Source organism: Haemaphysalis longicornis, unplaced genomic scaffold (genome assembly GCF_048455015.1).
Source record: "Haemaphysalis longicornis isolate Haplotype H1 unplaced genomic scaffold, Haemaphysalis longicornis Haplotype H1 scaffold_1, whole genome shotgun sequence".
NCBI lineage: Eukaryota > Metazoa > Arthropoda > Arachnida > Ixodida > Ixodidae > Haemaphysalis > Haemaphysalis longicornis.
The window spans coordinates 476,845,491-476,861,704 of NW_027526203.1; the positions used below are offsets into that span (position 1 = coordinate 476,845,491).

Consider the following 16,214-nt stretch of genomic DNA (forward strand, 5'->3'; position numbering starts at 1 on the left):
GTGTTCATACTGCATCCCACAACTGAAAACCCCAATTCTTGGAATAAAAAAAAAAAGAAAGAGGGATGGAGGGAGAGGAGCAGTGGTCAAGAGAGCCCTTGCACGGGCAGAGAAGAAGCACGCTGCGCGGTACTCGCTTAACTGCCATCCTCCGGCGTCAAAAGCTGAAAAGAGTGGCTTGTTATCTGCCAAAGCTCCGATTAGCACCAAGACCGCACACACAGTACTGCCCCGGCCTCTAACCTCGGCACTGGTCAGCTCAGGCAGACAAGTAGCCAGGAAGAGGAGAGGAGAAAAAAAAACAGGGAGTGGTCAAGTTAGTACGCTGCAAAAGACAAGTACTTCCCCTGGCACATAGTTTTTCCCCTCAAGTCAGATGTCTGAGCAGTCTGTGAAAGGTGAGAGCGAGAAGAGCCAAGCAAGGGACAATGGCTCGCACAATGGCCCCTCAGTGGCTCGCACCCATGTAAGTTGGAGGTTCACACGTACATGCCAGTGCCCAAGCTCAGTGAGCAATGTTCCTGTGAATGCAACTTGATACCGATCCTGGCTGCCACTCAGGCTCCAACAGTGTTGTGAGTGAGTGCTTGGAAATGGCAAGTAAACTGGTGTTGTTTGTGGATGCCGGGTATAAATTTCTGATCGAAACAAATTTCAACATAACGAAGTAAATTGCTATTGTGAAGTAGGTCTGTTGATTGACCGGTGCAGCTGGGGCATTGTTTTATGACATGCAGCGCACGCTTCCTGTTCTCCTTACACACAGAAAAAGAAACAAACCAGCGCCCCTTTTGTTTGCGTGTTTCCTCTGCACTCGCAACCACAAGGCAGTTGTGATAACCACAACTGCCCTTCCTCTTGGTGTACCTCTGAAGATAGCAAGCCCTCACGTGTGCAGCAAGTTGTTTCTATTAGAATGTTGTTCGGATAAGCCAGCACCTTTTCCCTTTTAGATCATCTGGAGATAGCGAGCTGCGCCGCGCAATTTTCTACCACCTGTACATTGTGCTAATAAGCAACTGCCTTTGGCACCTCAAATGCAAGGCGGGGTGAAAAATAAAATTCGGCTTGAGTTCTCATCCCGTTGTCCGGCCGGCATAAGCCACGCTTATTCCTTCCCTTCCCTTCCTTCCATTCATTTATACGCTAAGAAATGCAGTCGCACTCCCTCAAAACACAAACACAAAGTAAGTTAATTAAAGCCACGCTCACAGTTTGCAAGACTGCACAGTAGCGTTTGATGTGAGAAAAAAAGAAAAGACGAAATAAAGACAGTGTTTGTTTTTAGTGGAGTTCGTTTGAGTGATGATAAGACAAAAAATGATTGAAAAATAGGCTGCAATATGGTTGGATTCGCACATGTTTTGTTTATAGTGCGGTAACGCTTACAGTGCGGATTTTCGTGGTTCCCTCGACATACGTTATAAGCGGTCTACACTACCTTATCCTGCCTTTCCCTACAGCCACTCAAGAGCAGAAATTGAGCAACAAACAATCCTGGTTTGTAAGGTTAGTATTTAGTTCAGTCTACAAACGCTATCCTAGGAGAGGAAAGCCACTCACATTGGTAGGTCTTGTCTCAGCACTGGTGTCGCCCTGACTGCTGCACTTGACATGCACCGAGAGCTTCTTGCGGGAAGGACCTCCAGCAGCAATGTGCTCCTGAATGAAGAGAAACGACAAGTATTCACCACATCACAGCATCACATCAGCTGCTTTTGGTACCATGCCTGTCACGGCTACAAAAGATTGTGCTGCACTGTTGAAGTTTTATCTAGAACTATGAGCAAACAAAAAAGGGTGCAGGGCTATTTCGAGGTGCAAGGCTATTTCGAATGCAATAGGGATCGCGAAAACAACTTCTTTTCCTGGGGCACTAAAAGCAGGTGTACACAGCATCAAAGAAATTCAAAATTGTAATGCCTTGAATGCCTTTTACTGATTACCTGCACACAGCAAGCGCCTGCTTACGAGACTGCACTGCTGCGCCTTTGTGGTCATGAAATCCACAAAAGGGGACCACTGCGGGACAGGAGATTCTCCTTTGATGTGAGCCACTGAGGTGTTTTTAGTAGCAGTATTTCTGACCCGCCGCGGTGGCTCAGTGGCTAAGGCGTTGCACTGCTGAGCACGAGGTTGCGGGTTCAATTCTCGGCCGCGGCGGCCGCTTTTCTGATGGAGGCGAAAAGCAAAAAACGCCTGTGTGTACGAGATTTCGGCGCACGTTAAAGATCCCCAGGTGGTCAAAATTAATCCGGAGCCCTCCACTACGGCGTGCCTCATCGCCTGCGTTGCGTCGTTTCGTTAAACCCTACAATCAATCAATCAGTGGCAGTATTTCTCTCAAAAGGCCTTTCAGGCGCCTGTGTTGTATATGCTGTACTTTTGTCAGTCCTAAACAGTGAGGCTACGCACACTCATGAGCTACCTACCTTAAAGAACTTGAGCAGATCATCCTTGGTCACACCTTCCAAGGAAGCCACTTCTACCTTGTCTGGAAGGAGATAGGCAAATAGAAAAATTAAAGCAGTTCCACTTGACGTGAAGGCTGCCAAAGTGCAGAGCAGTGATTGGCTAGAGGACAGGTGCTTGTCCTTCCTCGTCCCCCTATGTGTGCGCTATTTGTCAGGATGCATAAATTCCTACCAGGCCGGCCCGCAGTTGTGCTCGTTTCACAACATCACTAGCAATAGGCAGAAACCGAAGCTCCAAATAAGGACTCAGAAATGTTGTGTGCCCCCGAGTAAGCTGAAAGCCGACATAACAGAAAGGGAAAATCCCACCAGGTAACTGAGAAGCAAGGGCAACAAGAAAACAAACGTCACCGCTATCACCCGTGTTGGCGGGAGGCCGGTGGTGGCTGTGGGCAGGACGCGCTCCATACGGCTCATACAAAGCGCGTCCTCTCTGTTGTTACTCGAGCTAGCATTACCATGACTTTCATCCCCTTAATAAATTACAGATGATTTTCCCTGCTGACAGAAGTGCAAATTCCCAAAGCTTTCCCCAGGTTTTCCAGACTATTCAAAATCCCTGAGAATTCCCAATTTTCCCGGAAGTACCAAGTCCAGATCCCAACACTCAGAGCTCACCTCGGTCAAAGTTGTACTGTTGAGACAAGATCTCCATCCAAAACTTGGATGCCAAATGTGCCAGCTTCTTGGGTTTTTCAAGACGTCGTGCTGCCAGGGCTGTCTTGTTGGACTCAAACTCTTCACTGCTCATTTCTTGAAGGTAGTTCTGCACAAGTAGTGTGAACAGGTGACCATTCCTATAATATACTATGGTCCCTAAAAAGATTTGCCAGTCTGCCGTCTGCCGGCCGCGAAGGGGGCTCCTCTGTGATGCATGCAGCGGCGGCGCTGCAGGCAGTCGGAGCGCGCCCTGCCAGCACCGACCCGGGGAGCAGTATGGCGGACGGCGCACCGCCATGCTGCCTTCGTAGGTCTGGGCGTTCTAGGCGCTTTTAACGGCGCGTTTTCGTCCTCTCTTAGTTTCTGTATACACAACACATAAGCCAAATAAATTGGTTCCTACGAATACGAACAGTTTTTTTACCGAAGCGCAAATTGATGGGAGTACGTTTTCGCGTATTATGAACGATCGAGCCAAACCACGGAATCGTGTCGCTGCGCTCTATCCTCTGTATCCTCTTCCGGGCAAAAGGTTTCCACACATACTCGGGGGCATCGGAAACACTGTCGGAATGACATCTCTTGCTAGGTGGGGCACATCACGCGAAATTTCGACGAAATTACCTAACAAAGAAGCGTTTTTGTGTATACCCCCGCTGTACTCTGCCATGGATATGTAAACGCGTGAAAATATTTGTGCGGTGTGTGGGCGCTCCGCAGATTCTTTTGTGGCCCTTTGGAACCATCCTGACTTCTCTCTGTTCGCGAGTCAAATGTATGCTCGAACGGGATCTGACCAATTCGCATCATTCATTAATTAGGCCCCATCGCACGTCTTCCTCCTCAGTTGGGAATATCTGTTAAATATAAATTCCAAATAAAAATATTACGTGTGTACGCATGCATACGATGTTTTTTGACACTTCCATTCAACAGGCAGAATTTGGGGTACTATGAAACCTTTTATTTTGCGCGCTCAGCTGTTATTTTTGTGAATTCCACGATTTGGAAAATTCGCAAACTAATTGAGGGACACGCGAAACTTATTTTTAATAAAATCAGGCTGCCAAACACTAACTGAGCTTGCATTCTTCATTACACAGGGCTTTTTTTATTTTTTGATCGCCCGCATATTCTGAGTGAATCGCGAGACGCATGCGCCGAAAGCGACAAGGAAGAATATGTGCTATGGCCAATCATTTTCTCTACACTGTTTGAAATTAGGATGAAAAGTTCTTGAGGCTTATTTAGTCCGATGACCATATGCCTTGCTTTACTGCCCCCCCCCTTCTCCCTCTACTTTCCAAAGTATTTAGGAACGGGTTTTTTTCGGTAAAGCATTTCACTACAGCATCCCCCCCCCCCCTTTTTCTCGAGCTATCCTGGCCTACAGTGCATGACGTTCGGGGATAACTCAGTACAACATTGGGCGAAATAATGGTTCCAGCGGCGGTGGCGAAACGGCTACTCTCGTTGCTGCGGTTTCATCCTTCGGTTTCACTCGCGAAGGTCGGCGGGCGCAAATAGGCTCCGTAGCCCGATTCGAGAAAAATTCTGGCTGCGAAATTAACGGGTCTTGTAGTAGCTCTATCGCAGCTTCAATTATGAGCTGATGTACCTCGAGCCCTATTTGATTTCACTGCTCTAATTGGCCGACAAACCCTGAAGCGCGCCCGCTCTCCGCGGCAGAGGCCGTACGGCGGCCGCTCCAGCTCCGGCCGCTCGGGCACACTGATTGCTCGCAGCGCCCTCTGCGCAGCGCCGTGCGTGCATCAGCAGTGCGGACACGCCTCCCCATACAGAAGGTGCGGGACGGCAGACTAGCAAATATTTCTAGGGACCATAAATATACTGTACACAATGTTCTCGTGTGCTCAGGCAGTCGCCAAGTGAACAAGGGTTACACATAGTACACCACAGTAAACCTCACTCACAAGCCAGGAGTTGTAGAGGCAGGTGGCCCCCCACCACCACTTTCTGCTCTGCAAATGGCAAGGGCAACATGGCGGTGCTTTCTAGGGCCCAGATTTAGGCTTGATTTAACTACCCACGCCAAATACATCACAATTAACAATCCTTTTTAGAAGATTTTAAATGTAATTTGTGGCATTCAGTACACCTAACTGGCCAACCAGATTTATACTTCAGCCAATCTAGACCAAGCTGCGCGAGAACTTACTAACCGCTCAGCCAGTAGTCTTAGCTTACTCACCCCTTTCCCAAATACCTTCGGTGAGCGACTCAACATTCAAAGAAAAGCCAGAGCTCTCTTTCCTCCACCAGATAAAAGCTTAACAGCTGCAGAGCATCAGTCTCTTAGACAAATACAGACGAACACCTATCCCAACATCCTCAGGCTATCGAAGATGTTCCCCGAGAAATTCACAAACGCATGTAATAAGTGCGGTGAAATATCCACCCTATTCCATGCATCCTGGGGTTGTCGTACTATATGGCCCTCAGTAAACACCAACACCAAGTTATATGAGCTATGGGAGGCAGCTCTGACCAGCTCTGACCCTGGGGTTCAGAAGTATCTGATCTTTAGGGCCAAGACTGGGGCAGAGGAAACAGGGGCCCTGGAAGGAGGGAACCTACCCTAGTTCAATCAAGACCTTTCAGTTCAAATAAACGTTTCATCTCTCTCTCTCTCTCACAAAATTTTGTCTTCAGAGTGTCCCCACCAGGCACAAGATGTGCTGCATAGCGGGTGCAGGTTATGATCTTTAAGAAATTACCGTCTTAGCTCGTGAAACAGCACGCAACCACAATAAAAAAAAAAAAAAGGGGGGGGGGGCATCTTTTGGGGGCCCCTTTGAACACAGGATGTGCTATACGACTGGTGCAAATTGTTTACAAAATCGCCTTTTGAGCTAGTGAAACAGCATTCCAAGCCCACATACTTTTTAAAACCCTGCCGTCCCAGCATTAGAGAGAACTGACATACCTCCATGTACACAAGGAACGCCTCTATACGGCTGTCCAGGAACAATGGTGGTCTGTCCGACTGGACAATGATGCGTATGCCTTGAGCACCATTGGATCGCCGTGGTCCACTTGCCACTAGGTAGCCTGGAAAGGGAAACACTCTCTGGTACTTTGAGCAATGGAACTCAAAGCCCCCTTCCGGCCACAAACAAAGGACCGGGGCCCACTGCTCCCCAGAAGGCGCTGGGCAAGAGTGCTAGCTACCCAGCTGCTCTTGCGTGCGCAGGACATTGTAGCAGGGCTCGGTGATGAGCTGGCAGAAGAGCTCCACCAGCATGTTGGCCCGCGTCTCCTGGGGCCCGCACTGGAAGTACGTCTGGATGGACGACGTGTGGTGCACCTGGTTCACCTGCTCGTAGACGTACTCGCCCCCTGCGCCAGCAGAGAGAGGGCTCACCGAGAATGCTCCCTTCCCTCGGTGCCTGCGAAGCACGGTCGAGGCTCCGACAGCAGCTCTGGGGAGCACGGCAGCTGCTTGTGCCGCCCCTTCCTCGGCATCCTTCTCCACGAATGCATTAAAACCAGCCACATTAACCTGCCAAGAGCAGTGACAAGAGCAATGGCGGAGGGATAGTCTTTTCAGTCTGGCTTACCGATGTGCACAGAGCTATCACAGTTGGCTTAGCTATTTTGTGGCTGCGCACCGACCCAACAACACTGGACTCGTTTATTTGCCACGTTCAAAATGAGGTCTTTGAATGAAACAGGCTGCCAAAAAAGGAACCTTGCCAAAAAAAATTTTGCTTTATGCTTCATTCGGCAATTTAAGAAAAGCCTAATTTTACACTCTGGCCTACTAAACATTGCTTGTGAAAATAGCACAAATAAAAAGAAAAAATGACACTGGCATTGGGGGAAAAATATTGTATGAATACCATGAGAACAACACAAAATTTTGCATCATTCAAACAATTGCACAGCTCATTCCTCACTGCAATTTTACTCAAAACAGTACTGTGTGTAAGTACTGAGCAATTTATGTTCAAAAGGCTGTGCTCTGAATGACCTACTTTTTCCACCACAAAATGATGTACCACGAGCGCTGTAATATGCTTTACAGAGCACTGAGAAAAGGGGCACTCAACACCAGCAGGGCACAGTCGAGCAGGAACTAGAAGTGAGTAATTATCAGTCACACCTAATGTATCACTGTGCAGAAACACTACGGCACACAACAGTGCAACCACAGGCTCTCTTCTGGCTGTTGTCCATGAAACTAGCAAGACATGGAAGACTTGAAATACCTCAACCTTCAGTGGCCCTTTGAAAAAATGGGGGACACAGTTTGTTCATACATTATTCTAAATCCCTTCTAAGGAGAGGTGGGAGCCCTCCCTCCGTTGGGCTCGTCGGAAGGCACTGGACTATGGTCATCACAGAACTGCCAACCTGACTCTAAGAGGAGACACCCAAGAGGGGGAGGGCCTTTAGCTAGGGGTGTGCGAATATTCGAAACTTCGAATATTCGATTCGAATTTTTTGGTATTCGATTCGATTCGAACGACACTTATATTGTTCGAAATATTCGAACCACCCAAAACTAAAAAAAAAAAAAATAAATTCAGAGCGTGTCTCAGCAGCAAAGTCGCGAAGCATATGCACAGCGAACGGTATGTGCTTTCGGAGACTGTATCGGTGTTACAGTGGACTCTCGATGATACGAATTTCCGAAAAGTCCCGGCGAAATTGCATTGTTTGCAATGGGAAAAATTTCGGCTGTTACGAACGGACCTGCGCGGCCCGGCGGAAGATACGAACGAGCCGGCGAGGCACCCGACTGCCGAACGAGCAAGTGACGGCTCTCGCTCCCCTGTTTGTCACTCTTTCTCCAGAAACGGCCGGGCTGTTGTTTTCTGCTCGCGAAAACGCTCTGCGCACGCCCAAGGCGCGCTGACACCGCCGCGAAACAACCCACCCCCACGCTGCGCGCGGCGCGGCCGGCGGCGTCAACATGGCGTCGGCTCCAGCCGCGAAGTGGCGCGGTCGCTCGAGCGACCGCTTCTAACCGCTCTTTAAAATGCGGCTCAAGGGAGACACGAAGTTGCTTGTGCGGTAAAGGAGCTGATAATGCATGCGAAAACGGTACTATAAAACATCATCCGCGCCGCTAGTGAAAGGGGTGCTAAGCCTAACCATCTCCGGCGGAGCCAAGCCGGCTGTCTCGATCTCATCGCAAGTAGTCAGGCTCCTCCATTCTGCCGCGCGCGTCGTGCGTCATTTTCTGACCGAGGTAGCGCTACCACGGGCGCGAAATCGTCGATGCGGGCGTGAAAATACAGCGCTCGCAGAGCCGAGGCGAGCGAATCGCGTGCAAAAACGCACCATGCGGTTCACGCTTGGCTGTTGCGGCGTGTAGCGAGCTTGGGCACAGCGAGTGAGGAGACGAGCGCGAAGCTTTACGTGCTCCAGAAAGGACTGCTTTGCGACACGGGGGTTAAAAAAAGCAGAAAAAATCACGAATTTCTTCACGCGAAAGTAAGAAAAAAAAAAATAAACGAAAACTTTTTTCAGCGCTAAATTTTTTGGTCTGTGTTGGTTCATACGAATTTCGGATGATACGAATATTTTTCGCAGTCCCGCGAGATTAGTATCAAGATTTTACTGTATCAGCGCGCGGCAATGTGCACGGGCTCGGGCATGCCAGCTACTAGTGTCTCAAGTGAGCGGCTGTTTTCGGTATCTGGTAAAGTCGTGACGAGCAGGAGATTGTCACTGCTCCCCGAACATGTCGAGCAGTTAACCTTTCTCTATGTTAACATTTAAGTGAGTGCAGACCTTAACCTGTTGAGTGCAATGGTATTGTGTAATTCCTAATTTTACTTTGTGTGATCTGTTGTGCAATAAAGTTGCAGTTTTTGTGTCTCTAGATGGTGAAAACATTAATTTTACAAAAAACAATAAGTATTCGTATTCGAAAAATATTCGATTCGATTCGAACGTTGTTTTTATTATTCGAATTCGCTACGAAATTAAAAAATTGATATTCGCACACCCCTACCTTTAGCCCTTGTTTGCCACCAACACCAGGACTTGGATTCTCCTTTACCTGTTCACTCAGCTAGTAACGTTTTCCTCTCTCTCTCTTGCTGTTATACATGCCACTTGGTGATGAGGCAGCATCTTTGGTGCCTGCCTCTGAATCATGTTCATTTCCCACATATTTTTGCACTTTAGTTCTTTGTAATTTCCCAATTGCAACAAAACATTATTTTGAATTTCAGCTACAAAGAGCATGGACTGCGAACCCACAAGACTCATTTGCAGCTGCTTCTGTCGGCGCCAATTCGTTTTGCGACATGACAGGTCAAATGCAGGACTGGGGATTTGCAACCTTTTTGTCTGTTTACCTGATAGCTTATATGATCAAGGTTTGTGTTAACATTGGCCAAGGCAATTTTTCGAATGGGCCGAAAGCGTATGTCGTCTTTACAGTCCCTTTAAAAGTGCCAGGGAAGGCTCTTTAAAGGCAGCAGTACCCCTTTTTTTTCATCTAAAATGTCTTTGTTTGTTGGTCAGTGCCAGCAAGTAATCCAAAAGTTTACGATACACATAGTATCATACCCACCTGTTCTAGAACAAAACAAAGATGTAATGGCTTACTACATTAGAAGGAGCCCTTCTGAGCACGCACGCTTGGCTGCCCCTGCATTTGCGGCCACCTTAGTTACGTGCACCCACTGGCACTGCCAACGCCCTCCCAATAAGCAAACTTTGGCGGCCGAGGGGAAGAAGGTGCCCAGCACAAATGAGCACCAACAAAGGTCTTCCTCCGGTGGTGACCCCACTGCGGTCGCTAGACCGACCAGTCCTCTCTGCTGTTAACCTAGTCACGGCCAGAAGAGAAGAACATTCACAGTCAAAAAACTGGTGCCTCAAACGGGCAAGTGTCTTCCCAAGCGAAAGAAATATGGTGTGAATCGAGAAAACGACAGCATCCAACCAACTTGCTGCTTTGAACTAGTGTGCAAATCGCTACAGTACTTACTTTCGGTTTAGCCACCCCAAACTGAGACAACTGCTCCAGCTGGGCCTATATTAATATAACTTAACTTGGCCTTCTTGTCATTTCGCCCAGTTCAGCCTGGGTGCAGGCATATCCAGGTGGCCACAGCCTGTCCAAATTGTAAAAGGGCGAGGCTGGATTTGTGCGCACAACGTACTCTCGAGAAGCTGGTGCTCCCGGTGTCCCACCAGCTCGCTGGGCAGCAGGGGCTTGGTGCCCACCGAGGCCTGCAGGCTGCCCTCGACAATGCCCACCAGGTCCAAGGCATGCTGCAAATAAGGGCCACGTCTCTTAGGCATCAATGCGAGTCATCTTGTGAATCAGAGGTAAACAAGAGCAATCCCACAATGGCCACACCACACTCTTTCTGGGCCGAAAGAACAGCGCAGAAATGAAAGGAAAAAGAGCACAGGACACAGCTCACCGACCAGGCACAAAACTACCAGCCATACTTCTTTGTGTGGGCAGATTCTTATCTACAATTCAGAACAGACACACGCCACCATCAACGTGTATATCCAACAAACACCAAAACAAGATGGCAAGAGCCCGGCTAAACTCCATATTAGAGAGCATCTTTGTTGTTGTTCAGCTGTGTCCTGCTCTTCCTTTCCCTGCTGCTCACTCCACACACACTAGGGAATATACACTCTCATCTCACAGCGTGGCTGCTGTGCACATACCGTTTTGGCAGGCCCAGTATCGGTCTTCCTGAAGAGTGACATGATCTTACCAGTCTGCCATTTTCAGCGAGTTCCGAGGGTACTTGAACATCACCCACATTATTATACAGGCGAGAGCTCCATGCTGGTTGCCATACCAAGAAATACCACTGCGCCTCCTCCTCCCTGCTTTGAAGAAGTGGGCCGTACCTGTCTCGTCAGGTTTCCATGCATCAAGCACTCTATGTGCATTCTAGACAGCAGCTTGGGAACCATCTCTTGCACACTCTCTTTGGTCAGCTCTGAAAAGCAAGCATAGATACAAATCAACTCTTGCGTTGTGAATAGGGCCACGTTTTTTTTTTTTTTTTCACTGGCTATGATTGGTTTATTCAGTGCCGCGAGCTAACTGCGAATGTTGTAGAGAGCGCACTGCTACCTAATCCTTAATTTAGAGTCCTTGATTATCCAGACAACTGGAAAGAGCTATTCGCAGTACCAGACGAAAAACCAGCTTTGTTTTTGTGTTTGATGACTTCCCAGGTGTACCTGCAGGCATACCTGTGTGTCTGCATTAGACGCCACACAGTCAAGGCTATCTGAATTAAACCTAGTTATGCCACAAAAATGCTAACCATGGAGCAATGACAGGTCCATTTCATTCACAACAACACCTGCACTGGTCCACCGTGTTTTTGAGCAGAGCGCTCAATTTCCCACTGCACCGCAACCCTTGACTGCTCATGGTGCCCCTGCAGTGCAAAGAACTGCGGCACCTGCTTAATTTAAGGGGTCCATGCCAACCAGCAGTCCCAGTAGTTGGGACATTGCCATCTGAGAGCCACTGTGGTGACCAAGTGGAAATGCTTGTCAAAGGTATGTCAACCGAATGGCCGTCAATGGGTGTGGCAGCTTTTGGTTGCGCAAGGAGACAGGCGAGGATGATTAGCAGGCGACAATGCCTGCACCTCACTCGACTGGAACACTTCTGAAGATGTTTTGCACAGCACTGGCAGCACAGAAATTTTCAGGCACTGGTGCCACGAAGCACATCTGGTCACTCAGTACGCCAAACCTTCGTGTTTGCCCAGCTATCTTACATACAGTAAAACCTCGCTACAAGAGACACCTGGTTACAAGAGATGTTTGAATGAAGGCGGTTTGGTCGGTGTTCCTATGTTAGCCACGTTATCAACACTACGTACAAGAGACCTTGGTTACAAGGGACACGTTTTTTGGTTCCCTCGAGTGCCTCTTGTGACAAGGTCTTACTGTAACACACGAATATGGCTGTGCTATCTGTGAGAAAAACAAACTAACCCTGAGCTGTCAAGCTGCAGTAAGCCGCTGTTTGGATGCTGCCCTTAGCTTGGAGGCAAGCATTGTGTGCAGAAAGCGTGCGGGTGTGTGGGGGTCATGGAATGCAATTGGAAAGATCCAAGCCACCTGCTCACAATTCTTAAGCACTGGTAGTTTGCCAGTCACCCACTGGCTCTTTTTCAGCTCAAAGCAGACCTGATAACATTTTATAGGCACTTTTTTTTTTTTTGCTAGTTCTGTCGCCTCCCATTGTCTTTACTCGTGGTCTGCTCAGGATGGGTCTCTTTGGTGCTGATGTTCAAATGCAGGAGGCCACCCACCATCAAACTTCATGGGGGACAGTCGTGCAGTGTATACAAAAAAGCCCTTTCCCTGGAAACTCACCCTCGGTGGCCTCGAGCATCTCGTGGTGTGACCAGACTTTCTGAGCCAGCAGCAAGTAGGTGTAGTAGACCGCATGCTGGTGCGGCGGCTCAGCACCGAAGTTCTTGAGGCCACGGATGTACTGCAGCACAAGCATCCACGTTAAGGCACAGCAGTGCCCACAGGAAGCCCCTCCAAAATCAGCGCGCCTTTTTTGAAGCTGCCAACCCCCCACTCACATGTCTCAGTCTCATGTGCTCAGGGCAAGCATCAGAGTTCCCCCTGGGGCCTTACACGCTCAAGCTAGCAAAGTACAACGTAGTGGAGGACTTGGGATAAATTTATACCACCTGGTGATGAATCCTGCAGCGTAACTTGCAACGCATTCCACTGCTTCCATCACAAGTAGAGCTCGTCAATGAACCTGCAATCTCATCTGTAGCAGCAGCAGCAGGGCTAAGCCACTAGACTACCGTAGCAGCTTACTTGGAAAAGTGGGGACTGAGGTAGTTAACGACATTGTTTCCGCAAAATTATGGCGTGCTGGTTATGGTGTGCTGATGTGTACTGCTAAAACTCTGTTCGTGCTGCTTTGTGTTCTCTGCTTGTTGCAGCAGCCGGCAGACGTATACAAAGGGCCGATACTCCAGATCGTTCCATCTGTGTCCTCACCGCTGTTGCACCTGAATATCCCAACACACACCAAAAATTAATAAAAGGTAAATGAGACCAAGCAAATGCTGTTGGTCATAAGATGGAGTAGGGGTCCGTATTCTTTTACTGCACTACATTGATGGTTAACTCTATGCTTACTTGTTTACTATGGTGACAATCAGAAAGTTGTTCAGCACATTTTAAACACACTGCCAAATAAGTTGTTTCTTACATACAGTATACCTCGTTACAACAGACCATCATAGTGTTCATGACTTCAGCCTGCTATAATACAAGTATGAACAATCCAAATACTGTTACACGCAATTTTATGGAATCGTACACAGCCGGAAGGAAACAATAAAAGTATGCTGGTCATTTTTCAAGATTCAGTTACAACTGAAACAGGTTGATACGTATTTAGGGCCAGCAAACCTTCAGGATAACTTAGGTTTTTCAGTGGTTTCATCCTCTCGTGACGCTATGAAGCCCATCACAAAATCAAACACGAGTCCTTACGATTCCTGGGCTGCTGTTGCATGGCACCCCCTCATCTCTTCCTTCACTCATACTACTATTATATTACTCTTTCACATCTTCCACTGTCTCCACATGAATATAATTGAAGTGCAGGTGAAGGTCTCGTTGCTAAGCTTGGAGATTTAGCCATCTAATCTATATTGTATGGGGGCGTACATTTTTTTGTTTCAGTGATGCTAACTTTCATACATAAACATCTGATCTGTTGCACTATAACATTGTTAAATTGTAAATCCTATCATGACTGCCGGGGCATCACACTTATGCACACTGCAAGTGGATGCAAAGAGTTTCACTTCTACTAATTCCCAATGATTTTTAAATGTTTCAAATTGTTTTCGTTGGATCACTACCGTAAAGCAGAAACACAAACGCTGAAAATGTATGAAATAAAAGGTTGTCTGCACTTGAAAAGTCAGTCCACTGTAGAGGTGCAAAGATGGACTTGCTGACCTTTTAAGCTGGTCTGCTGTATCCGGATGTGTGTTGTAGCAGAACCCACAGTAAAGGAAGTTTAATCAATGGCACAGGCAGGAAGACCAACCGAGCACCGCAAATCGGTACATTGTATCCAAACATCTTTTGTAAGCAGATCTGCTGCAACGAGGTTACACTGTACGACTAATTGCACAACTACTTTGATAGTGTTGCAAAGGCAGCTCTAAAAGCATAAAACATACCACACACAAAGCAGGCTCAAAATGTGCTTGTGCACTGCATACCAGGCAAAATTTTGCTTCTGCTAGCCCAATCTCTGTATTCAACCAAGGTTCAGAATTGCAGATCTTTCACTTACAGCCTCCTTGAGGATGTCAAAACGCTGTTGGTCGATGTCGAAGTTTGTCAGCTTGTCCATAATTTTGGATAATAGCACATGCTGCTTATCATTGTAGCCTCTAATGCTCAGCTGAAAAAAAAGTGCAATCAGTAATCAAACTGTAGCGAACCAGTAAAACAAGCTGAAAAACACGGGACCAAATATAGCCGCTTGGGTCTCTCAAGGCTCAGAGCCTCCTCCGGCCAGAGAAGGGGGAGAATGATGAGCATGCAGCCACTGCGCATACCACTGCTCGCACTGGGGAGCCTCCAGCCATGGGTGCCATGCGCAGCCCCCGAGGCCTTGTGAACATCAAAAGTGCTACCCCTGGGCACATTGCTCTTGCAAGTCTGTGACCCTCGGGCGCAACACAATCGGCAATAGTGCTTTTGTAGGTTTCCTTGGTTTGCGCTCTCACTTGAAGAGAGAAAGGCCGTGGGGTTGATCAACCATTGAGAAACAAGTTTCTAGCTGATGTGCCCACAAGTTAGACTGAACGAATGATTTGCGATTGAAATCATCTTCACAGCACGCATTAGAGTTGTACAGAGGGGCTGGATGTTCTCAGCTCTACTCATCAAACTTTATGCATAAGCTTTGGATGGGGCTCCTGCAGAAGGCCCCCAATGCAAGGCAGAGCCCTCGGGGCACGACAGGGTCATTCTCTGCTGGCATCTAGGATGCGCTGCAACCAAATGTCGTTTGAATCAAATGCAAATGCAATGCTGCACCACTAGGTTTTTCATCGGCATTCCGTTCAGACGTGCTTTGAGCCAAATGACCAAATGACCATTGAAGGACATTCGAAGCTCTGAAATACTTTCGAGACAGAAATGTTTGTGCCCTTGTCGTAGTCTCTTCAAATTAATATACTGAAAACAGAATACATACTGAGTCAACAAGGACAATTTTTCTAAGTGTGTCATGCAACTGATTTCCCCTGAACTTAAAATACTTTTATTAGTATAGTACTGACATACTCCCCCCCCCCCCGCAATGCAGAGAGCAAAAATATTGAGATTGAGAGATTGATTTGCAATTTGCCAAACAAACTAAATACAACTCTGGTGCATTCAAACTACTGCTTTTTCCCAATACATAGATTGCACCATCGCGGTAGCAGACCTGTTAGTCTCCATTCAAATCATCGGTAGTCATCGGATGTCATCGGAGTGGCGGCGGTGGAGCGACTGAGCGGAGCGGCGCAGTTATCGTGTTTATATGTACCGCGCGTTAACGGTGAGGGGAATGAGAGAGAGTAGCGCATGCGCATGTGTTAACCGAGCGCTAACGCGCGCTGACGCACAGCTGGCATGGCGAGGGGAGCGAGCGCTAACGCAAGATGGCGCTGCGGTGAGAGCGGCGTTACCGCGCAGCTGGCGTGGCGAGGAGAATGGGGGAGAGGCGTGCGGATGGACGCCGGATGCATGCATGGAGGGACAAGGAGAGTTAAAGAGATGCGCCGCATCTAAAAATAATCCTACAGCACCCAGGTAAATGCTACCTATGCAAGTTTTTGGGCTCACCCTGTGTTTTTGGGTTCACCAGCACAACGCTTTACCCACTGAGCCACTGCGGCAGGTAATTTTATTTTTAGAATAAACAGGTAATAAGTGTGGTCAAGCAAACTTGGTGGTAAACGTAAGAGAACATAAATAATGAGCTTCATGCAGAGCTTGAGCTCAAACAAGCAGGCCAACTGGACAGTCACTTCTTAGCGCTCCAAAAGTTTG

At 47.9% G+C, this 16,214-nt stretch overlaps 1 protein-coding gene across 2 annotated transcripts in view; it reads right to left on the bottom strand.

The window, feature by feature from the left end:
* Ide (Insulin degrading metalloproteinase) overlaps positions 1-16,214 on the bottom strand; it is a 99,187-nt gene that overhangs the window by 22,771 nt on the left and 60,202 nt on the right. For both annotated transcript variants that reach the window (XM_077688252.1, XM_077688251.1), the window contains exons 18-26: positions 14,461-14,571; positions 12,492-12,612; positions 10,998-11,089; positions 10,283-10,394; positions 6,327-6,494; positions 6,082-6,206; positions 3,093-3,240; positions 2,433-2,494; positions 1,564-1,662 (exon numbers count right to left, since the gene is read on the bottom strand). In XM_077688252.1, coding sequence (XP_077544378.1) covers positions 1,564-1,662; positions 2,433-2,494; positions 3,093-3,240; positions 6,082-6,206; positions 6,327-6,494; positions 10,283-10,394; positions 10,998-11,089; positions 12,492-12,612; positions 14,461-14,571 — 1,038 coding nt within the window. The remainder of the gene's footprint in view (positions 1-1,563; positions 1,663-2,432; positions 2,495-3,092; positions 3,241-6,081; positions 6,207-6,326; positions 6,495-10,282; positions 10,395-10,997; positions 11,090-12,491; positions 12,613-14,460; positions 14,572-16,214) is intronic.